This window comes from Drosophila suzukii, unplaced genomic scaffold, assembly GCF_043229965.1.
Source record: "Drosophila suzukii unplaced genomic scaffold, CBGP_Dsuzu_IsoJpt1.0 scf_5, whole genome shotgun sequence".
NCBI lineage: Eukaryota > Metazoa > Arthropoda > Insecta > Diptera > Drosophilidae > Drosophila > Drosophila suzukii.
In genome coordinates, this window is record NW_027255937.1 from 2813820 (window position 1) to 2838903 (window position 25084).

At 45.6% G+C, this 25084-nt stretch overlaps 1 protein-coding gene and 1 pseudogene across 1 annotated transcript; one reads left to right on the forward strand and one right to left on the reverse strand.

Moving 5' to 3' along the window:
* The first annotated feature begins 1037 nt into the window (after window positions 1–1037).
* Window positions 1038–4865, forward strand: LOC139354978 (serine/arginine repetitive matrix protein 1-like). The gene is made up of 3 exons (XM_070999251.1): window positions 1038–1251; window positions 2866–3066; window positions 4081–4865. Exons 1-3 carry the CDS (start codon window positions 1038–1040, stop codon window positions 4863–4865), a joined length of 1200 nt encoding a protein of 399 aa, XP_070855352.1.
* An 18869-nt stretch (window positions 4866–23734) lies between these two features.
* On the reverse strand, window positions 23735–24410 carry LOC139354979 (uncharacterized; annotated as a pseudogene).
* Window positions 24411–25084: the final 674 nt, after the last annotated feature.

Sequence of the window (25084 nt, forward strand, 5' to 3'; positions counted from 1 at the left end):
GGGATAATCAAAGTGTCTGTTTTTACTGTACTACGCCGGAGTGATTTCAATTGCTTTCCCAATCATAGTTAGTTTTAAATCGTTTTCTTACATTCATTTTTTTGTTCTTTCTAGACATTTTATTGTAGCTAATAACTATAGTTATGGGATAAATTTATTATACCTACATTAGATGAAAGAATATGAAAAATGGAAATGTTTTATTTTTAAAATATACTAGTTAAAGTGAATGATATTATTATATGTTCTCTAATGTCTGTCATTATGAATCAAAATTGTCTATCAAAACAGCTTCTAAACAGCTTTTAGATAGCTTGTGAATAACTAATTTTATATTTAGTTTAACAATCACAGGATTTATCTTTCCCCAACATAATCGGACATGTTCTTTTACGATTTATATATAAATCTTTAGATAGTTTGGTTGTGCGATCTTTCTCACGTCCTTTTTTGATAATTCTTAACGAAAGACTATAGCAGCTCGTAAAAGTTAATAGCAACTAGTAACCAGCTAATAACAATTAGTAAACTTCAAGTAAACAGATAGTAAACAGCTAGTTAGCAGCTAATAACATCTAGTTAACAACTTGATAACATATATTAACATATAGAAACCAGATACTAAACAGCTAGTTACCAGCTAATAAAATTTAGTAAACAATTTGTTTACATTCAATATACACATAGAAACCAGATACTGAACAGCTAGTAACAAGCTTGTAACATCTAGTAAACAACTTGTGTACATCTATTAAACATATAGTAACCAGCTAATAACAACTAATAAGCAATTAGTAGACATATACTAAACAGATAGTAAGTAATAAGAGCTCATAACAGTTAACAACAGCTAGTAATCAAAGTTCAAGAAGCTCAACCGCCATCATGAATCACGAAAGAGGATGGAGAGCGAGAGAGTTTGGAGACCAAGGATGGAGAGCGAGAGAGTTTGGAGACCAAGGACGGAAAACGATAGAGTTTGGAGATCAAGGATGGAGAATGAGAGAATGGAGAACGAGAGAGCTTGGAGACCAAGGATGGAGAATGAGAGAATGGAGACTTGGCGGGCAGGGCAAGAGTTCCGTGTGCAAAAGAGGATTACGGAACTCCACCGGACTTTGGACTCTCCTGTGAACTTTGGACAGGGAGAAGAAGTGCCGCATCTCGGCGGGGCAGCGGCACACAGGCGTGCCACAAGCATCACGGGAATCAGCGGGACGGCAGCAGTGGGCAGAGCATCGGTTGGAAGCGGTACGTGAAGGACAAGTGGGTCAACCAGGAGTCACGGACTTTGGACCCGGAGTGGAGAGATCGTGCACAAAAGGGAAATAGCGGTTCCCGAAGGCCCTATATAAGGCCGCAGAGCGCCGGGAGCTGGATCAGTCAATCACGAGGAGTCAAACCTTCAAGATCAGTTAAAGTACCAAGTGAACAGTCAGTCAAGCAAGTAATCTTCGAGGGAGTCACAACCAAGCGAGTCATCGTACAAGGAGCATGATCCGAACGTCGAGACGTCGAGGCTTCAAGCATTAGGGTGAAGCCGGGTGGAACGTTCGTCTGCGCTAGGCGTAAAGCAAAGTGAACTGCTAGCCAGCTTCCTGGCGGTAGCCTTGACTGTCAGCGCGATCTGAGCAAGAACCCAGCGGGATCGTCCGGGACAGAGCAAGGGACAGGTATTGCCTCGAAGGGCGTTGGCCTGGAGAGCAAAGCTAGTTCACCCAAGTCTGAGAACGGTGACGCTTCCCTAAGCCCACAAGGCCGAATTCTCTGCGAGTCCACACAACCGCTGTACTAATGCCACGAGAATAAATCCCACTGTTACCATTTGAACCCTTTGTTTCCTCACTGATCTACGGGGCAGTCACGTCATATAAATTTGGTGGGACGAACACACAATCTTCTGAGCTAGCCGCACGAATCTCGTAGCGAGCAGACAACAAAAGCAGTTTGTTACAACCTTCTCTAAAACTCCCAAAATTTGACGGAAAATATGGCGAGTACAACCGTTTTATTGCATTTTTCAATCATGTGGTTCATGATGATGTCTTACTTTCTGATATTGACAAGTTTACGTACCTACTCGGATGTCTTTCTGGTCCTGCATTGAGTGTAGTGGCTGCATTTCAAGTATCGGAAGAAAATTACAAAAAGGCATTGGAGCGCCTTAAGGAACGATACGATAAAAAAGTGTTGATCTTACTCGAACATGTATCTAGCCTTTTTTCCATTTCTCAAATGAGAATGCAGCGCAAAGCGAGGCCAGGAGTTCCAGCAGTATGCTAAGCGTCCAGAAAAACTAAATCACCGCCACAAAAAGGCATTCCTAACGGCTAGAGGCAGTTGTATATAATGCGATTCTACGGATCACAATCTAGCATCGTACCCTTCATTCGTTGCACTTCTAGAAGCGACATGCTTGGGTCAAACAGGCAGCGCTATGTTTAAACTGTCTTCATAAGGGCCAAATCGCAGCTGACTGTCCTTCGAAATTTCGGTATAGGACTTGTCGCGGGTTGCACCATTCTTCGTTACATCGCAGGAGTGAAACACAAGAAACTTATCAACCAAATGTAGAACAGACAAACGAGCAACCTCGTTGCTCCACACAAGTAGTCGCATGTCTTTCTCGTAAATCAAATCGAGCTCTTATCCCAACCGTGTGAGGATGCGTGAAACACACCCTCCACATTTCGCCACTTTTATTCTTTCCGCCACGAAGGCATACAATTGGATATTACGGCACGACGGCCATTTATTTATAAGTTATAAGTATAAGTTAGCCATAAGTCGTTACGCCACGAAGGCAATTTATTTAAGTTCAAACTAGAAGCTAAGCTTATCAGATTTAAATATCGCGCGCACCAGGGCTGGAAAACCACCCAGTGTTGGTCAACCGAGGGCCAACAGCTGATAGTGCCGATAGCGATAGGCGGAGGATCGATAAGAAACTGTGTTGGGAAACGGAAAAACCCGGAAAACCGGGCTTACATGCGGCCGCAGACCTAGGAGCGGACTTCAACCCGGAGTGGCACAGCGGCACGAGCGTCGGCACGCCGGATCCAAGGAGTAAGTGGGACACAGACAATAGAGATAAGACTGAGTGCGAGTAGGGGACTAGGAAAATAACTTGTGAAACTAGCGAATAATAAAGATAATAGAGAATGAAGAAGTATGTGTCCGCGTGAATTTGTGCATTTTTCGGGAACCCGCGTGCAGTGATTTGTGCCGGTCGGGAATCGTGTTGCATTAGAGAAGCTTGCTCGGTGCAAACGACCACCCGATCGCCCACAAGGAGCATAGGAAAGGATCGCCTCTGGCCACCCTCTCCTGGGGATCCCGCCCCAAATACGGTTGAGGTAGTCGCGAGTCACGTGCAGTGATCTGTGCCGGTCGGGAATCGTGTTGCGCCAGAGACGATTACTCAGTGCAAACGACCATTCGATCGACCACAGGGAGCGCAGGGAAGGGTCACCTCCGGCCATCCTCCCCTCGGATCCCTACCCCCTACCCCAGTAGCTTGTGAGTCGCACAACCAGGGGGAACGGCCACGCCGTCCAGTTTTGTTGGTATTTTCTCAGGGATCGGCCACGCCGCTCGTTTCGTTAGAATTTTCGCCGGGAGCAGCCTCGCCCTCCACTATACCTTCCGGGTGCCGTGTTGCGCTAGAGCCGCTTACTCGGTGCAACGCGGATACTCTGGCCCCTTTTCCCCACAAATTCCCGCGGCAACTCCCCGTCCAGTTTCGTTCCAATATTTTTCTACAAATTTAACTGTAGAGGACCCTGGCCGGACTGAGTTTTATCCCAGCCTATGAAAAAGGTCTTTACAGTTTGGCGCCCGAACAGGGACGAATAAGGACGACTAGATATCCTTCAGGAGAGTTGGGTTTTTACCACCAACCGCATGGCCTAAAGACCCATGTCCAGTAGATGAGATTTAGGGAAAGATAGGAGACCGCAGGAATTGTTAGAGCAGGGGATCCCTTAACGCTGCGCCCGCCAACGCTAACCCACTCCCGGAGCGCCACATAGCCACGTGGCCTCCCACGAAGCCGTCAAGCGCATATCACGCCCCGAGCAGCGCCCTCAGCGACAGCAGCGCCCAGTCGCGCCCACAGCAGCGCCAACCGCGCCGGACACGTGGTCACCAGCCACACAACGAGCGTCACCCGCGTTATCAACAGCGCAGACCCAGCAGCGTCCCGCGCCGTACAGTGCCACCCACGTGACCATCAGGTGCCCACAGAGCGGCCACCTCGCCCTCCACAGCGCCCAACGAGCGCCCTCCACAGCGCCCAACGAGCGCCCATCGAGCGTCATCAGTGCCCACCGTGGCCAACAGCAGTGCCCTCAGCGGCATCCGCGCCCAACGCAAAGCCCTACGAGCGGCTACCATCAAGCAGGGCAACAGCAGTGCCAACCGAGCGCTCACCACACCGATCAGCGCTGCCGCGCGTCAGTCGCGCCACGGGAAGCGCCCACCCACGTGTTCATCAGGAGCGCTCACCGCGCTCACCGAGCGCCATCCGGAGCGCCAGCCTCAGCAGCGCCCACCGAGCGGCTTCCGCGCCCTCAGTAGCGTTCAGCGCCCACCAGCAGCGCCCATCGAGCGGCGTTAGTGCCCAACAGGCGCCCTCAGCAGCGCCAACCGAGCGCCAATCACCGCGCCCACAGCAGCGCCCAGCCGCGCCCTCAGCAGCGCAGCCGCTCACCAGCCGCACTCACCGAGCGCCAACGGGAGCGCCAGCCGCAACCACATCGGTCAGCCACTGCCGCACGTCAGCAGCACCTGCCGTGCGCCCGCCGCATCACGCCCCTGGTAGCGCCCAGCGCCCAGTCACGCCACTAGGAGCGCTCACCGAGTGATCCCCAGCAGAGCCATCGGCAGCGCCACCGCGCGTATGCCCATTGACTCGGGAAAGAAAACGTCAGAGGACGCAGAATCAAAGCCAGATCCGGCAGCTGCCGGACTGGAAGAAGACAGGTTTTTCACCGCATCCGGGGGTGATTCCACGACCGCAAACATGGGGGTCAGGTGGATCGCCTACCGCCGGAAGGACGATCTGCAGGCTCTACTAAAAGAGTTTGGACTTGACCCGAATGGCCAAGTAGACGAACTACGACCACGATTGGCATCCTTCATCGGAGGAGGAGACCGCAGCCCGGCTCTACGAGAGCGCTTTGCCGCACTGGAGGCAATATACCCGGAAGCACCCACCCCGAGGACGTCCACAAGTCGGGCCACCTCACCGATGCCCGGAATTGAGGATCACAAGCTTCCCGTGCCCTGCTTAGGGAACCTACGGAAAAGCCCTGGACGGGAGATACCGGCCGCACAGCCCCATATCCGTGGCCACGGATAACTGCGAGGATGGGGGGTACTTTTTGACGGACAGTTAGACCCCGTTAATTTCATAGAACGCATCGAGGAAGGTGCCACTGCCTAAAATGTGAGAACGAGTAACATACCGACGGCCGTCGTTGGACTTCTCTCAGGCCGCGCCGAAGGCTGGTACCGGGCATACCAAATGCACACCGAGCCATGGGAAACTTTGTGGAGAGAGTTTCTGGAGTTTTTCTTGCCTCCGCGGTACTGCCAGAGCCTAGAAGATGCCATCCGGACCAGGCAACAACAAGTGGGCGAGCTCTTTAAAATATACGTAGTGGAATTACGCCTGATGATGCAACGCGCCAAGTACTCACTAGACTAGGAGCTCGAGCGGATCTACGAGAATTTGATGCCGGAGTACCAGCTTTTCATACGGCGACATGAGTTCTCCTCACTAGAGGGGCTTACCCAACTGGCAACTGCGTTCGAAATCGCACAGGATCGAGACCCCGTTCGACATGCAGCCCTAATTCCAACCGCAAGCTGGAATTCCGGCAGGGAGAGCAGCGAAAGACCCACACCTCAACCCCGGAACTTTCTCGCTCCAACGCCCTCTGGACCCAGGAGACCGGCGATATCCAACGGGATGATCGCCCAGGAAGCGGAACCACCGGTTGACGTCGACCGAGCTTGTCACCGCTGCGGAGAAATTGGACACTTCACACGAGAATGCCAAAACCCATCGCAGATGTACTGCTGGGACTGTGGGAAACGAAGCATCCGTACCATCGACTGCTGCCGCCGGACGGAAAACGGCCAGAGTCGCCGCCCACGTCGGGAGCCCGCGGTGACCCACTCGGTGCTCCCCCATCACTAGATTCCCCACTCCGCCTGGCGGGGGGCGGATTGTTGCCAACGTTACCATCGAGGGACAACCTTTCTCGGCAACAATTGACACAGGAGCCTCGCGAAGCTTTGTCAGCGAAGCGATCGCCAAGCGCCTAGACTCAGGAAGAAACAGCAGAGAAGTCCGGTCCCGCATCTCTCTGGCGGATGGATCCCAGAAAGAGGTGACCAAGGCCCTCCGGGCGCAAGTCGGCTTAAACGACTGACCGATCGGACTGACGCTACTAGTCCTGCCAACGATCCTGGATGAAGTGATTTTGGGCATCGACTTTCTTTGCGCCATCAGCGCAACTCTAATCTGCGGGCAAGTCTGTTTGCAACTAGCCCCACCTGCCACCCGGAAGGTAGAACCAACCCCAGATACGCGGGGGACTCCTACGGCCGCAACCGCGCAATCCCCAAGGACACCCGGTACGCCGCAATCATCGCAAGGCACCGAGGGGGGGACCAAAACAGTCCCAAAGCCTGCTCCGAGGACTCACATAAAGCCAAACGCGCCAGTGCGGAAGACAAGTCCTGACCCCTCGGGACCCCCGTTGTCAAGGAACCCGTCAGGCGACACCGCGGGAACCTGCATCACCACGGATAACAGGTACGGCCTACAACCGCAGGCGGACGCCGCCACGGCAAAGGAGAAGAACCCGTTTCGACGCCCCTCCACGAGCGCCCTGTTGGCCGCCACAACGGTGGCGCAAACCACCGCAAACCAGCCACCTCACCTGGGCCTGGGGAACCACAACGGAAAATCGGTGTATATCAGCTGCCAGCCCAGTCGGACGCAGCCAGCGCACGGAAGCACAACCCGTTCCGGAGCCACTGTCCCCACGGACACCTGGCCACTGTAGCGGAGGACCCAACCAGGCTACAGGTGACCGAAGAACCTCACGCCGAGGAAACCGCCCACTTTCTGCAGGAGGAGCTACAGCTTTTCGACGAGCTAAGCGGGCCAACGGAGATCGCCGAGCATACCATCACTCTCCGGGAGAATAAGCCACTAAAGCAGTGGTATTATCCAAAGAACCCCGCCATGCAGAGCATAATCAATCAGCAGTTGGACGAGCTATTACGGGATGACGGAATCGAGCCCTCCCGTAGCCCGCACAGTGCCCCGCTGGTGCTCGTGCGGAAGACGACAGGGGATATGCGGATGTGCGTCGACTATCGACAACTCAACGCACATTCCATACCCGATGCGTACCCACTCCCACGAATCAAACACATATTGGAGCGGCTACGGAACGCCCGGTTCATCTCAACGCTGGATCTTAAGAATGGATACTGGCAGATCCCTATGGCGGAAGGAAGCCGCGAATGCACGGCTTTTACCGTCCCTGGGCGTGGACTCTTCCACTGGAAAGTCATGCCCTTTGGACTGCATTCTGCCCCAGCAACGTTCCAGCGAGCCCTTGACAGCGTCATCGGGTCGGATATGGAACCCCACGCCTTCGCCTATTTGGATGACATCATCGTCATCGGGGCGACGTGGGAGGAACATGCCAGGAATCTCAGGGAAGTCTTCCGACGACTGCGGGAAGCAAAGTTTCGGCTGAATCAAGGCAAGTGCAAGTTTTTCCAGAAAAAGCTGGTATACTTAGGCCACTTGATCAGCGAAGAAGGCATCAGGACGGACCCAGATAAGATAGCTGCAATCCAGGGACTACGCCCGCCAACCAACGTCAAGGAACTCCGTCGTCAGTTGGGCATCGCATCTTGGTATCGACGCCTTGTCCAGGATTTCGCCTCCATCGTTCAGCCCATGTCCCGACTCCTCAGGAAGGGGGTCAAGTGGAGCTGGGAGGAGCCCCAACAGCAGGCATTTGAGACACTCAAAGCCAGACTTACGGCCGCACCGGTACTGGTCTGCCAAAATTTTGAATACAAGTTCCAGCTTCAGACGGATGCAAGTGATGCAGGACTTGGAGCAGTCCTCACTCAGAGCATCGATGGAGAGGAAAAGGTCATCGCCTACGTAAGTCGACGCCTCGAGCGAGCCGAGGAAAACTACTCCACTACCGAAAAGGAGTGCCTCGCCATAGTTTGGGCCACGCGGAAGCTACGCTGCTACTTGGTGGGCTACCAGTTTGACGTGATTACGGATCACCTCGCTCTCAAGTGGTTGAACTCGATTGGCAACCCCACGGGCCGCATAGCCCGGTGGGCTATGGAGCTGCAGCAATACCAGTTCACCGTCCTCTATCGGAAGGGCAAATACAACGTTGTCGCCGACGCCCTCTCCCGACAACCCCTCGGGATGCTTCAGCTGCTCGCGGAACACGGAACTCAGTGCAAATGGATCCGGAGGATGCAAGAAGAAGTCCAGATGCGCCCCGAAAAGTTTCCGGATTACACTCTGGATCACGGACAGCTGTATCGACACATCGGACACACCTCAGACGTGGGAAACAGCAACCCATGGAAGCTTTGCGTGCCTCGGGAGCAGAGACAACGAGTGCTGGAGGAATGCCACGACCACCCTTCTGCTGGTCACCTGGGCATCCGAAAGACTCGCAGACGGATTGCCCAACGATATTTCTGGCCGGGATTACATCGAGACGTTGTGCGGTACGTCACCAGCTGCTTGGTTTGCCAACAATACAAGGTGAGTCAACGCAAACCGGCGGGCAAAATGCTCACCTGCCATCCCACGGAGACATTCGCGCTCGTCGGAGCCGACTTCGTTGGACCTCTCCCTCGGACCCGACGAGGGAATACCTGCTGCTCGTATTTATAGATGTCTTTTCCAAATGGGTCGAGATCATCCCGCTAAAGAAGGCCACAGCCACTGGAGTTTGGATTTCGGGAAAGGATAATATCCCGCTTTGGAGCACCCAGGACTTTGATCTGCGACAACGGCACGCAGTTCACCAGCCGCGGTTTCAAGACATTCTGTCGCACTAACGGCATCAAACTGGAATACACAGCTCCCTATTCCCCGCAGCAGAACCCCACCGAACGGGCAAGCCGGACCATCAAGACAATGATAGCCCAGATCACAGGACATGGGATCAGCTACTGCCAGAGATCTCGCTGGCCATAAACACGAGCATCTTAGATAGCACCTGTTTCAGCCCCGCCTATCTGGTGCAGGGTAGGGAACCCAGATTGCCAGGAGCCCTCTTTGATGTGGTCACGCCTAGTCTACACTCGTCGCCGTTGGACCCCACTGAGCGAGCTAAACGACTTCAGGAAGCTTTCCGCACTGCGCTGGAAACCAACCAGATGGCTTCTCAGGAACAAGGCCGCCACTACAATTTGCGACGTCGTGAGTGGAGACCCCAGCTCGGATCACAGGTGATGGTCCGCCTTCACCACCTGTCAAAGGCCAGAGAAGGCTTTAACGCGAAGCTTGCTCCTAAGTACTCGGGGCCATTTAAGGTGCTGATGTTCCTCTCCCCGAATATCGTCAGGATACAACATATGGAAAACAGGAAGAGGCGAACAGCAGGAGTAGGCGACCTGAAGGAGTACCACCAACGCAGCGACCAACTAGGGGACCCGGAAGAAGCCACCGGAAAGAGCACGTGCCCAACATAAGGGAGTCGACGAATGTACCCAAAGCAGTAGTAATAACCTTAGTAGAAAACTAGGTTAAGCTGAGAGTTGTACCCACTAGATAAGTCGATCCTCGCACTCAGGCAGGGCAAGTAAGGAACGTAGGCCTAGGCTAATTTTCTAGCAATCTACAGATCGGAACTACAACAACAGGATGGAGCCCTTCTACCCAAACTTCGTCGCAGGGGTCTACCAACCGGTCGACCACCATGACTCGGACATGGATACCAACGACGGCGCACCCCCCAGCCGGGACTCGGTCCGGGTAGACACCCACCAGCGACGACTGCCTACAGCCCTAGTCGCATCCATCCAGGAGCAGGATCGACGGAGGGTGCGCTACCTGCGCCAGATCGAGGGTCATCGGTTCCGAGTCACCATCACCGCCGGGCGGGAGGTGATCGTTTCCCTCCACCATAATCACGCCAAAGAAAGGGGGGGGTGTGAGGATGCGTGAAACACACCCTCCACATTTCGCCACTTTTATTCTTTCCGCCACGAAGGCATACAATTGGATATTACGGCACGACGGCCATTTATTTATAAGTTATAAGCATAAGTTAGCCATAAGTCGTTACGCCACGAAAGCAATTTATTTAAGTTCAAACTAGAAACTAAGCTTATCAGATTTAAATATCGCGCGCACCAGGGCTGGAAAACCACCCAGTGTTGGTCAACCGAGGGCCAACAGTTGATAGTGCCGATAGCGATAGGCGGAGGATCGATAAGAAACTGTGTTGGGAAACGGAAAAACCCGGAAAACCGGGCTTACATGCGGCCGCAAGGGCGGAAGCTCGCTCTCATTCCCGAATGGCAGCAAAGGCGACCAGACCTAGGAGCGGACTTCAACCCGGAGTGGCACAGCGGCACGAGCGTCGGCACGCCGGATCCAAGGAGTAAGTGGGACACAGACAATAGAGATCAGACTGAGTGCGAGTAGGGGACTAAGAAAAAAACTTGTGAAACTAGCGAATAATAAAGATAAAAGAGAATGAAGAAGTATGTGTCCGCGTGAATTTGTGCATTTTTCGGGAACCCGCGTGCAGTGATTTGTGCCGGTCGGGAATCGTGTTGCATTAGAGAAGCTTGCTCGGTGCAAACGACCACCCGATCGCCCACAAGGAGCATAGGAAAAGATCGCCTCTGGCCACTCCTGGGAACCCCTCCCCAAATACGGTTTAGGTAGTCGCGAGCCACGTGCAGTGATCTGTGCCGGTCGGGAATCGTGTTGCGCCAGAGACGATTACTCAGTGCAAACGACCATTCGATCGACCAAAGGGAGCACAGGGAAGGGTCGCCTCCGGCCATCCTCCCCTCGGATCCCTACCCCCTACCCCAGTAGCTTGTGAGTCGCACAACCAGGGGGAACGGCCACGCCGTCCAGTTTTGTTGGTATTTTCTCAGGGATCGGCCACGCCGCTCGTTTCGTTAGAATTTTCGCCGGGAGCAGCCCCGCCCTCCACTATACCTTCCGGGTGCCGTGTTGCGCTAGAGCCGCTTACTCGGTGCAAAGCGGATACTCTGGCCTCTTTTCCCCACAAATTCCCGCGGCAACTCCCCGTCCAGTTTCGTTCCAATATTTTTCTACAAATGTAACTGTAGAGGCCCTGGCCGGACTGAGTTTTATCCCAGCCTATGAAAAAGGTCTTTACAACCGCTACAGTTCTTTTCCAGGATAAATACGGAATGTTCCACCCGGCAATGGCCTTGCTTGATTCTGGCTCGGAAATTAACTTTATCACTGATACTTTGGCCAACATTTTACAACTTCAGCGAAAGCGTCAACATTTTGAAGTTTCTGGTATAGGAGATGATACAGCAAAACTTCAGTTCTCAGTCTCGACGACCATACGCTCACGTTTGTCTGCTGACGAATGGTCATTGAAATTTGCTATTAGCAAGACAATAGCATTGACTCAACTTGCGACTCGAATAGAATCATCAACGTGGTCAAACCCTGACGGAATAGATTTGGCTGACCCATTGTTTTTTAAACCACAAAAAATTGACATTTTAAGCACCCAGGAATTCTTCGAATTGCTCACTGGGCTGCCATGCCTACTTAACACTACACTCGGATGGATTATTGTTGGACAAGTTGTGGGCAATCTGCAATCTAGGGCGAAGGCTAATGTACATATGCGCAAAATCTCGCAGTCCCAACAGCTGAATGAAAATCTAAAAAGGTTTTTGGAAATCGAATTGTTTCCAGAATCATCTCAAAACCAGTACACAGGAAGAGGAAGAATGTTGTCGCCATTTCTGTAAAAACTTTGCTTTTCTCGAGAATGGGCGACTTCAAGTTCGGCTTCCCTTTTCGAAATCTACCCAAAAATTGGGAAGTTCTGTGGATATTGTCAAGCAACGATTTTGGCAAATAGAGCGTCGTTTAAAACGTTTACCCGTTCAAAAAAAATGTGTTCTGATTTCATGCAGGAATATATTGATTTGGGGCACATGCAACCTGTAGATAGTTTCGACTCAAATCATTCTCACTATGTAATCCCTCATCACGCTGTACTGCGTCCAGACCGCCCAACAACAAAGTTGCGTGTAGTTTTTGACGCATCTGCGAAGTCGTCATCAGGAGTATCATTAAATAACATTTTAATGGTTGGACCGAGAGTTCAGCAAGACCTTATCTTAACCCTGCTGTCATTTAGGTTGTATAGGCATGCTCCAACAGCTGATATAACAAAAATATATCGGCAATTCATTGAAGATCCCTAGGAACGCAAGTTTCAGTTGATTTGGTGGAGGCACAATATTTCTGACCCGTTAAAATTATATCCGTAGAGTAATGTCACATATGGGCTTGCTTGTGCACCGTTTCTCGCCATCAGAAGTTTGTATTTCATAGCAGAAAAATATATGAAAGAATTTTCTATAGGATCTGAAATTATATCTAAAGAGATGTATGTCGATGACATCCTTACAGGAGCTGACTGCATTGAGGATTTAAAATTGAAGATTGATCAAGTTACTGGAATCTTGTCTTGTGCCGGATTGGAGTTAGCCAAATGGAATTTTAGCAGCTTGGATGATAATATCAAAGAACATCGATTCAAGTTTGAAAGCAAAGATATCACAAAAACCTTATGAATGTCGTGGAGGCCCCATTGGATGAATTTTGCATTCGGTTCGATTTGCCGAAAACTAACGCTATGACGAAAAGGAATATTTTCTCAATTATTGCACGCCTTGCACTTGGCTTGTTAGAACCAGTGCACAGAGAAAAAAACGGAACAATACCCGTTTGATCTTGTCTCCTTAATTTTCACATATCACCTTTTACATATCAAATTGACACGAATTCATATCAATATGATACGGATTCATATCAACATTTTTAATTGATATGATTTTGCATCATTTTAATATAAATGCCTATTAATTTGATATGTTTTTCATATCAAACGTAACATCGAAAAGTCTTCGAAAAACAAGTATGACTGTGCTTTCGCATTTTTTGTGTATTAATGGTATACAGTATAGTATACATCAAGCAACAATTCTGGGAGCTTTGGCGACGAGATTACCTGCACACCTTGCAGGCCCGCAGCAAGTGGCGTTCTCCAAAGGCGAACATAGTCCCGGGGCAGCTGGTTATGATCCATGAAGACAACGCTTCACCTCAGCAATGACCCTTGGGACGAATTACCAATACTTGCTCTGGAGCGGACGGAAGAGTCCGAGTCGTCGATATTAAGACTGCAGAAGGAGTCGTTCGTTGTCCAATTCGTTAAGTTGCGCACCTGCCTATCTCACCTGTATCTTGAAAGAACGACAGTCCTTCCAACGGGCGGAGTATGTTCACGCTTGCCTCTTTATATTAGTTGAAATTGTATGCTAAAATATTACCCTCTATTGTAAAGCATTATGATCCACAATGAAAACGGTAAATCATAAGCTTTCTTGTTATGCATAGCCCAACCAAATGTATAACCAAATGCAGAACATAGTCTCACGCAGAACTTCGTGAAGTAAATATCATTGACTCCGTCGTTTTAATTTTGGGATCAAGCTCCGCCATCTGCACAGGGGCAGAGGCGGTGCAATAACAACAGCCACTGGCATTTGCACGAGGGCTAATTTCACCGTTGGCTGCCTCCCATTAGGCAGCGGATTAAACAATCTTCTTTTAGCAATCGACTTATTTCAGAATATACAAAATCTGAAGCTGATAGAGCATAAGATCTTCTCTTTGATCTGCAGATGCTATTTTTATGTTGTTTATTTTTGATTGTCGGATAATTCAACGACGGCGTGTTCAGAATTTTTAAATCCCAAACAACGGCGTGTTCAGGATTTTTAGTTCAAAGTAAATTCGCTTTGATTACCCATTTCAGATTCGGATATTTTTATACCCGTTACTCGTAGAGTGAAAGGGTATACTAGATTCGTCGGAAAGTATGTAATAGGCAGAAGGAAGCGTTTCCGACCCATGTCCGTCTGTCCGTCTGTCTGTCCGGATGAACGCTGAGATCTCGGAAACTATGGGAGCTAGGCTATTGAGATTTGGCGTGCAGATTCCTGAGCTTCTTACGCAGCGCAAGTTTGTTTGTAGAGTGCCACGCCCACTCTAACGCCCACAAACCGCCCAAAACTGTGGCTCCTACAGTTTTGATGCTAGAATAAAAATTTTAACTGAAATGTAATGTTCTCTCAATACCTATCGATTGACCCAAAAAAAAAATTGCCACGCCCACCCTAACGCCCATAAACCGCCCACAAACTTCAAAAAATCGTAAATATGGGATTTCAGATCTAGATTCCGTAGCCTTATACGCAGCGCAAGTTTGTTACGCGAATATGCCACGCCCACTCTAACGCCCATAACGCTTAAATCTGTATACCGCCGGTAGGTAGCGGATTTTAATCTCGCTTTGCTGTTTGCATATCTCTATTTAGCTGAGTAACGGGTATCTGATAGTCGAGGTACTCGACTATAGCGTTCTTCCTTGTTTTAGTATAAATTCCTTTAATGGAAGAATCGTATTTTCTTCTGTTAAGAAAAGTTGGTTTAAAATGATTACGTTATCATCATTTAATTTTTTTCTTTTTCATTATATATTTAATAACTCCCTTAGCTAATTCAATTACAGCTCCTATTTTTTCAAAGGTTATAGCCGATCAGTAAATCTGAGTCTAGTCCTTCTATTTCATAAAAAGTATATCGGGTATCAAAAATAGTTACCATGTGATAATATTTAATTATTGAATATCAATTCACTGTGGATACTCTTTTATATATTGGAAGCTCATTCTTATTTTTATAAATTCCTGTTCTTATATAACACGTGGTTGCCCCAGTGTCAATTATTATATTTCATTTTTTATTTATTTCCGTGTCATTTCTAATTAAGTAGGGTAAGCCTACTCCTGACTTTTGTCTGGTTCTCCTCAATATTATTTAATCTCATCGTCTTGTTAGCCTATTGGTTTACAGTTCCACTTGGTACCCTTTTATTTTGGGCTTGGCCTTGCTGAGTGTTCTGGGTCTCAAACTTTTTAGTTTGACCCCACTTCTGGCTATAATTATTATTTTTATTTTTATTATAGCTTTGATTATAACCGTTATTAGCCCTGTTCTGAACCTGGACAGACTCGTCTATCTCCATTGGTTCTGGCTTATTTTGTGGCTGCCTATAATCGTTCCACTGATTTTGTTGGTTATTATTAAATCTACCCTGGTTCCAAGAATTATTTTTATTCTGATTATAATAACCATAAGTATTTTTGTTCTGGTTGTTGTCCTGGTTAAACCTTAAATTATTCTAGTTTCGCTGGTTATTATAATTATTGTTTCGTTGTCTTGGCTTTTGGTTGAAATGTGTTTGACCATTTCCACCAGAGCTCACTATGTTTTCTCTGAGTAGTTGAGAAACTATGTTATTGGTTTGTTTCTACGAAGGTCATAAAAGTTTAATTAATTAGAAGAGTTAATTTTCTATTAACTGTGCCATAATAATCCATTATGGATAGTTGTCCATGACTCAATACACTTAATTCCTGCTGTATACTATGTATTGAACGTTTGTCGCTATGGCATCGATAATAACCACCGTACCATTATTGGTAAAGGCATCGTTTGCCATTCCCGTTATTTTGTTTCTTAATATAGATAAAGCAGAATAAAACCTTTCACTTTCTCTGGCATATTGCCCCATGGCTATTTCAGCTGATTCTTTCCATATTTATCTTCTTCATCTTTATATTCCCCAACAGTTTTGATCATCTCATAAGATGTGTCACACTTTATATTTGGATCGATAATCTCCATCTGATTATCCTCAACCGTTTTTATTTTGTGAGAAAGCTGCGATCTTAAATTTACGATCTCCTCCTTTGATATGATGGACGTTGATGCACTACGAGCAGTACAAACAAGTGGCCCAACGACACCAAGCACGTGCTTGTTACGCGCGGGGCCCTTTTATCAATTTGGGCAAAAAATACGAGTTCGCGAGGAAGATACAAAAAACAAATAGAGACGGGACACAAATGAAAATAAAAGAAGCATCTAAGAATGAAGCAAATGAGTTAAAATATTAGTTTTTAATACCGGGATAGAAGTTGAAGTGCAAATTAAATGATAAAGGTTGTTATAATTATTACATAGAACGCGAAAGGGCTCGTGCAGACAAAAATTAGATGTACATCGTGGCAAATTTAGGGGATAATAATTTCGTGTTAGTCTAACAGGAACATTGAAAGTTAGGCGGTTTACAAGTTCTACAGAATCAATATCACCTCTTATAAGATTTTGCATAAAAATAGTACCAAGCATTGTTCTACGATTTGCAAGGGTAGGTAAATTAAGCAATAGTAATCTACTCTGGTAGGAAGGTAGCCTTATGTTTTGATCCCAGTTCAAACTACGAAGGGCAAAAAGAAGAAATTTTTTTTGTACCGACTCAATACGGTCAATATGCACTTGATATTGTGGACTCCAAACCGAAGAACAATATTCCAAAATAGGACGGACAAGGGAGGTATATAATAATTTGGTTGTATAAGGGTCATCAAATTCTTTTGACCAACGCTTTATAAACCCAAGAACACTCATGGCCTTGCTGACAGTGGACATTATGTGGCAGTCAAATTTAAGTTTTGGGTCCAGAAGAACGCCTAAGTCATTTACTGAATATATACGGTCAAGTGGCGTATTTTGAAGAGAGTAATTAACAAAAGTAGGAGTACCCCTATGAAAAGTCATAACGTTGCATTTAAGGCAGTTCAAATTTAAAAGGTTATACTCACACCATCCCTGAAAACAATCAATATCTGACTGTAAGTTGAAACCCAACGCTATATCATTATGTGATAAACAAAGCTTAACATCATCAGCATACATTAGTACACGAGAGTGTGTTATGATAGAGGGAAGATCGTTAATAAACAAAGTAAACAGCAAGGGTCCCAAATGACTACCCTGAGGCACTCCAGATGTCACATAGATCAGTTTTGAGGCAGCGTTCTTGAATATAACCCTCTGAGTCCTACCATTCAAATAACTTGAAATCCAAGTTAATAGATTACATGGAAACCCAAGCAGATTTAATTTGAATAAGAGAAGAGAGTGGTTGACAGAGTCAAAGGCCTTACTAATATCTGTGTATATAACGTCAGTCTGCATTTTATTCTTAAATCCATTTATTACAATAGATGACAATTCCAGAAGGTTGGTGGTGGTCGATCTTCGCTTAACAAAACCATGCTGACACGGTGATATTAGCGAGGAACATAAATGTTGCAAATGAGAAGTAATAATACGTTCAAATGCTTTAGGAATTGCCGACAATTTAGAAATACCTCTGTAATTCTGGGCATCCGCCTTCGCACCCTTTTTGTGAAGTGGAATGATAAAAGAGTCCTTCCAGATAGTAGGAAAAACTGACGATGAAATAGACAGATTAAAAAGTTTAAGAATCGGTTTACATATGGTTGACGCACAAAACTTAAGCACACACCCGGGGAGTCCATCAGGACCGGGAGAATAAGTTGGCGTTGTTTTTTCTAAGTCTCTTACGAGAGAAATTTCCGTAATTTCAGGGGTAAAGATACAATTTGCCTTATTTAAGGGATTAGGGTAGTTAGAATTTGACCAAGCAGCCGAACTATAAGTAGTTTGGAAAAACTCGGCAAATAAATCAGCAATTTCAGAATCCGTCGATGCCTCCATTGAGTTAAAACGTACCGATGAAGGCAATGCTGACGACTTACGCTTGGCATTGACAAAGTTATAAAACTGCTTCGGATCATTTGAAAATTCCAATTTACATCTACTTAAATACATAGAATAGCAATGACTATTGAGAACATTAAAATCCGATCGAGCCACCACATATTTCGAAAAATCAGATGGCTTACCCGATTTCTTATACTTTTTATAAGTGTTTGTCTTAAGGTTTTTAAGTCTTTGAAGCGCATTAGTAAACCAAGGTGGCCTGTTTGTCTTTGAAGGAAACCTATCAGGAACGCATTCATTAAAAAAGGTATTTAACACTATATAGAAGTGTTCAGTGGCACTTTCAATATCCATACAATTGTACAATTCTGTCCAATTATATTGAGAAATCATGTCGTTAAGTTTTTTATAGTTACATTTTCGGAAACATCTCACTTTAGTTTGAGAAACTAAAGGAGAGAGGGTATCAACGCATGGGAGGCAGATTGTCAATTCCATTGTTGGATGATATCGGTCTTCAGGTACAACAAGAGCGTCAATTCTAGATACTGTGACTTCAGACGGGTCTGAAACAAACACAAGATCTAGTTGTCTATTTAATGAATTCCGTATAAAGCTTACTTGCTGTAACGATAATTCTAGAAGACCATCTACAAAATCGTGGGCGGATAGAGGTATAGCGACTAGTGAGTCAGTAGGAGGAGACCAAGAAATATCAGGGAGATTAAAGTCACCCAAAACAATCAAAAGGTCACTGTTAGAAAGAAGGGATAGAACAGATTTTATCGCAGACAGGTGGTGCTCATAAATTATTAAATCAGAGCCAGGTGGAATATAGGAGCATGTAACAAATATTGAGAATGATTGCAAGGAAACTTTCACACTAACAAATTCAATTTCATTAGGAGTATCAAAGTGAATTCTCTCGGATGTTAGGCTAGTGCTAACGGCAATCAGCACACCGCCTCCCCTACGTGATGAGCGATCGGTCCTATAGGCATTAAAATTGTTTGACAGAACTTCATTGTCAGATATCTCTGGTTTCAGCCAAGTTTCCGTAAAAGCCAAAATATCAGCAGTAAATGCAGAGGAGTCAGCATAAAGCTTGGGTAGCTTCATATTTAGTCCCCTAACATTTTGATAAGCCAAAAATAAACTTTTTAGTTTTTTGGCGCAGTGGAAGGTCTGTTATTTGTTCTCGGTTTATTGGGAACAAATTCTTTTATTACTAAATCATCATTAAGCCAAAAGCTTTCAGAAAGTAGTACCTTAAACACATCAGGCGGAGCAAATATTTTAAACGACGATATACTACGAGCATATGAAAATCTAAATTGCTCAACTGAAATATTCTCGGATGGGAATTTTTCACGAATAAATTCCAAAACATCCTCAGATGTGGTATCTGGGGTGAACCTCGAAACAAATAATTGTTTTCTTTGTGGAACAACTGATAATTTCTTACGTCCCCCAGCAGCAGATTGCACCTCACTAAGCTGAGAGCCAGAAACGGTAACTTCTGTACCTATAGATACGGTCGGCACCGTAGCCGGCACTGAAGGTTTTTTTACCGCCCGACTTCGAGAAGCAGTGACTTCACCTAAAACAGCTGTATCCATAGGCGCAGTAGGTTCACTTACCACAGTGTCAGCAGAGACTGCTGCAGCCACCAAGTTCGGATTTGGGGTGGATACCGTGACCGTATTAACTGCCGCTAAGCTGGTTTTTTTACGTTTAGGCGACTCAGTTAGTAATTTTTTATTATTAAATTGGGCACAAACGGTATTGAACCCCTCATTGAGCTGTTTAAAAGCACCAGAGAGATTCAAAAGGCTGTCTCGAGTCTGCTTCATAAAGCCGCTCATCTCAACAACCATTTCCTTGCATGATCCACATGACCACATGAGTCCAGAATTCTGATCAATGAAGTCTTTGACTCTACCAGTAAATCCTGCACATTTAACGTGCATTATCGACTCGCAGAGCCAGCAGAAAATAAAAGGGTCTTTAGTTGAAGACGAAAGATTACAATTTTTCTTAGAGCACACAAGAGCCATTTTAAGGAAGTTAAATAAAATAAAATAATATATGAAAATACCTCGAGTAAATTTGGCACTGGGATCAAATTCCAAAACCACAAAGGCACAAAACACGAAAAAAAATAAGAGCGCGAGATCGAGTAATAATTTAAATGTAAGAGAGCACGAGAGAAAAAAATCTATCGATTGAGCGTTGCTTGTGGGACACTGACAACTTTACGCAGGAACAGTTACAATGTAAAGCAAGCAAGAGAGAGAGAGAGAGAGACAAGAGAATAGCACACCAAAAGTCTACCAGAAATTTGGCAGGTTCAGAGAGAGTTTAAGTTACAGTTGTAATATAGAGCGGGAGAGAGAGTGAGAATCAAAGAGTTTTAGCAAGTTTAGTGAGTATAAGAATTACACTAACAAAGCTAGGAGATTAAACAAATCTAATATAAATGTTAAAATAACTATAATCACTGGGAGATCTAGTAAAAAACACTAAACACACTAACCCAGCGGTTAGACTAAGCTTTGTTAATAAACAAACACAAAACACTCGCAAAAAAATCACAGAATAGACAAAAATTCAGAGCACAAGAGTAAACACAACCGTTCACAAGCGACGCTAAATCGAAATGGACTTAATTCAAAATTTCCAATTTGTTTTATTAAGTCTCCTACATTTAAGATTATATTGTTTGTTACCGCCTAATGGTTCGTATGTTCTTGAGACGGATTCATGTGCAATCTTTTATTTGCTCCAGCCTGGCTGGTTTAAGGCTCTGACATTTTGAGATTTTTTCGAAATCCGAAATTAAGTCTTCCACTTTGTTTTTATAGTTGATTTTTTACAAATTTCTTATAAAATAATAATAATAATAATTTAAAAAAGGTAGTATCGCTCACGAATTGTCCTCCTTAGTTTTCTTCTAGTTGTTTGCTGATCCTGTTGGGGTCGTCATTCTCTTAGTTGATGATCCTGCTTGAGGTCGTCCTTCTTGTTTGGCTTGCAGATTTTTATTGGGGTCTTCCTTCTTGTTTATTTTTGGCGAGGGATTCTTTGGGTGTTTTTTTTTTATGATGGTTTCGATGATTTTTTGTTAATTTTAATTAAATTGTTTTTTCCGATGGTTATATGTTTCGATAATTTATTTGTCACTTTTGGATTTTTATATTGTCAGAGCAGTGAATTTTTGTTACGATAAGTATTTTTATACCCGTTACTCGTAGAGTAAAAGGGTATACTAGATTCGTCGGAAAGTATGTAACAGGCAGAAGGAAGCGTTTCCGACCCCACAAAGTATATATATTCTTGATCAGGATCACTAGCCGAGTCGATCTAGCCATGTCCGTCTCTCCGTCTGTCCGTCTGTCCGTCTGTCCGTCTGTCCGTCTGTCCGTCTGTCTGTCCGTCCGGATGAACGCTGAGATCTCGGAAACTATGGGAGCTAGGCTATTGAGATTTGGCGTGCAGATTCCTGAGCTTTTTACGCAGCGCAAGTTTGTTTCAGCAATGTGCCACGCCCACTCCAACGCCCACAAACCGCCCAAAACTGTGGCTCCTACAGTTTTGATGCTAGAATAAAAATTTTAACTGAAATGTATTGTTCTCATCAATACCTATCGATCGACTCAAAAAAAAGTTTGCCACGCCTACTTTAACGCCCACAAACCGCAAAAACCTGTGACGCCCACAATTCTTAAGCTAGATAAAAAGTTTTAACTGAAATGTATTGGTCTCGGCAATACCTATCGATTGATCCAAAAAAAAAAAAATTTGCCACGCCCACTCTAACGCCCATAACGCTTAAATCTGTATACCGCCGGTAGGTGGCGCATTTTAATCTCGCTTTGCTGCTTGCATATCTCCATTTAGCTGAGTAACGGGTATCTGATAGTCGAGGTACTCGACTATAGCGTTCTTCCTTGTTTGATTTTGGATTTAAGGGGATTATTTCATTAGTTATTTTCCACCTTAGTTTTTTTTATCAACACAATTTTTTTTATTTTTTGCCGGTTGAATCAAGTTTAAGGGGATTATTGCATTTAATAATTTCCAACTTATTTTTTGTCAACACAAGCCTTATATTTTCGTCGATTATATCGGGATTTGGCCGTGCTAAATTCCTTTTTCACTTTTAAACTTTCTTAGCTTTTACTTTAAAGATCTTGCTTAAGAATTTTTTAAACGCACGGCCCCACGCTGGGCGCCATATAATTTTCTTACTATTGAATTTGTTAAAATAATCATTAATTCACTATTACAATTTTCAATAGGTCGAACTTATTTTATTCACTGCTTCTTAACTTTCACTCGATTTATTCAACTCCTCGATTCGATTCTCAAAAACGGACTGCCCTGCCTCGAGTTCAATGATCAATAATCAAACCTCGGCTTTAGAGATATATCCCAAAAATTGATTAAAATAATGACTCAAGAGAGTCGAAAAATAGGATAATGCAATTCCCCAATTAAATTTGAAATCTAAATTCGGCCGGAAATTGGTGTTTACATTAGCGGACTTTAGGCATCGCTTTGGGTATCTTTTTTTTACCTTATCGGACTCAGGGCTAGCTCTGGGGATTGTTTTCTTTACGTTAGCGGACTCAGGGCTCGCTTTGGGGCTCCGAAGTTTACAATATCGGCTTGGATGTTTATAGCATCCGGACTACGTGAAACTGATCTGGGTGGGAATGATTTGGCCTGCCTGGTTGACGACGGCGTGCTCAGGATTTTTAATACCCAAACTTTTATTTTTGTCGGATATTTCAACGACGGCGTGTTCAGTACTCGTTTCACATTGGGATCTGATTTGAGACTTTTCATCAAAGTATTTATTTAATATAAATTCCTTTAATGAAAGAATGGCTTCTTTCTTCTGTTAAAGAAATGTTTCCGTTATCATAATTTCATTTATTTCTTTTCCATTTTATTTAATAACTCCCTTAGCTGTATCAATTACAGCTCCTATTTCTCCAAAAGGTTATAGCCGACCAGTAAATCTAAGTCTAGTCCTTCTATTTCATGAAAAGTATTTCTCTTATCAAAAATAGAAACAGAAATTCGGACTTTAGGGATCGCTTTGGGGATCTTTTTGTTTACGTAAGCGGACTCAGGGCTCGCTTTGGGGATCTTTTTTTTACGTTAGCGGACTCAGGGCTCGCTTTGGGGCTCCAATGTTTACAATATCGGCTTAAAACTGATCTGGGTGGAAATTATTTGGAGGAGTGTTTCGGTTCGTTATTTGCTTTGATTTCTTTTTAAGTATAGGTAGTTTTATGATTGGAAAATTCAATATACAAGATGGAGATACTTCTTATACCCGTTACTCGTAGAGTAAAAGCGTTTCCGACCCCATAAAGTATATATATTCTTGATCAGGATCACTAGCCGAGTCGATCTAGCCATGTCCGTCTGTACGTCTGTCCGTATGAAAGCTGAGATCTCGGAAACTATACAAGCTACAATACTGGGATTAGGCATGCAGATTCCTGAGATTCGTGCGCAGCGCAAGTTTGTTTCAGGAGAGTGCCACGCCCAAAAGCCGCCCAAATCTGTGGTTCATACAGTTTTAATGCTAGAATAAAAAAAGTTTGCCACGCCCACTCTAACGCCTACAAACCGCCCAAACCTGTGGCGTCAAACCTGTGTGCTAGATACAAATTTTAACTGAAATGTGTTGGTCTCGTCAATACTTATCGATTGATCCAAAAAAAATTTCCCACGCCCACTTTAACGTTTATACCGCTTAAATCTGTCTACCGCCGGTAGGTAGCGCATTTCAATCTCCCTTTGCTGCTTGCATGTCTCCATTTCCCTTTGGTCCCATTAGCTGAGTAAGCGGTATCTGATAGTCGAGGTACTCGACTATAGCGTTCTTCCTTGTTTGTTTTGCTTTTTAATCGTGTCCACCCTGGGGGACCTTTTTCTGCTCCGATGCTTATGGCCACGGTGGCATCGGTGGCAGTTGTGACGCACTCCTCCTCGCTGGCCTCGATGTGACCACTGTAGTCGGTCGGCAACTCCTCGTAGATAATCTCTGAATGCTGTTGTTGCTGCTGCTGTTGTTTAGCCACCGCCTGCTGCTGATGCAGCGAGTGAGATGCCCCGCCGCCCATCATATGGTTCCTCTTCAGCGCAATCAGAGCTCCCACTCCGCCGCCTCCGCTCGCGCCGCTTCCCTCAACGTGCGCGACCACGCCGGAATTTTGATTGGTTACGTAGTAAGGACTACCGCTGCTGTACTGATTGGAGTTGCTTGACATTGTCTGCTGCTGTTGCTGGTGTCCACTTTGAGAGTTGTAGATTATTTCAGCATCGGCGGCTCGCTGTTTCACATCCCCAGCGATCCGGGAGCAGATTGCACCACAATATCCAGCAGCGGTGAACTCTTGCGCGAATTTTCCATGTGACTGGGCGAAACGGGCGCCGAGCGGGGCATCCCGGAAGCCCTGGCTGCTCCGCTGGCGACGCTTCGTTCGTCGATCAGCCTCGGAGCGGGCCACCTTGATGAAATACATATGCAAACTGAGATTATGGCATCAAATTGATCAGGCGAGCGAGTATAATTGAAGGCATGTCTTTATTTCGTTGAAAAAATTCGTTAACATAATATCGTTTTTATACCCTTGGAGAGGGTATTATGATTGCAACGCAGTGAAGGAGACGTTTCCGTTTTTATACCCTTGCAGAGGGTACCATGATTTCATTCAAAAGCTTGCAACGCAGTGAAGGAGACGTTTCCATAAAGTATATATATTCTTTATCAGCATCACCAGACGAGTCGATCTAGCCATGTCCTTCTGTCCGTCCGTTTCTACGCAAATTAGTCTGTCGGTTTTAAAGCTATCGGGCTGAAGCTTTCCCAAAGGTCTTGTTTCTTTTGTAGGTAGTATATAAGTCGGAACCAGCCGGATCGGACAACTATGTCTTATAGCTCCCATAGGAATAATCGGAAAAAAATTTTTTATGGTGTTTTTAACATAAAAACTCCTACGCCTGGAAATAACATTTTTTAATTAGTTCTGACTTTGGATTTTATTTTAGCAAAATCGGACGACAATATCATATACATGCACATAC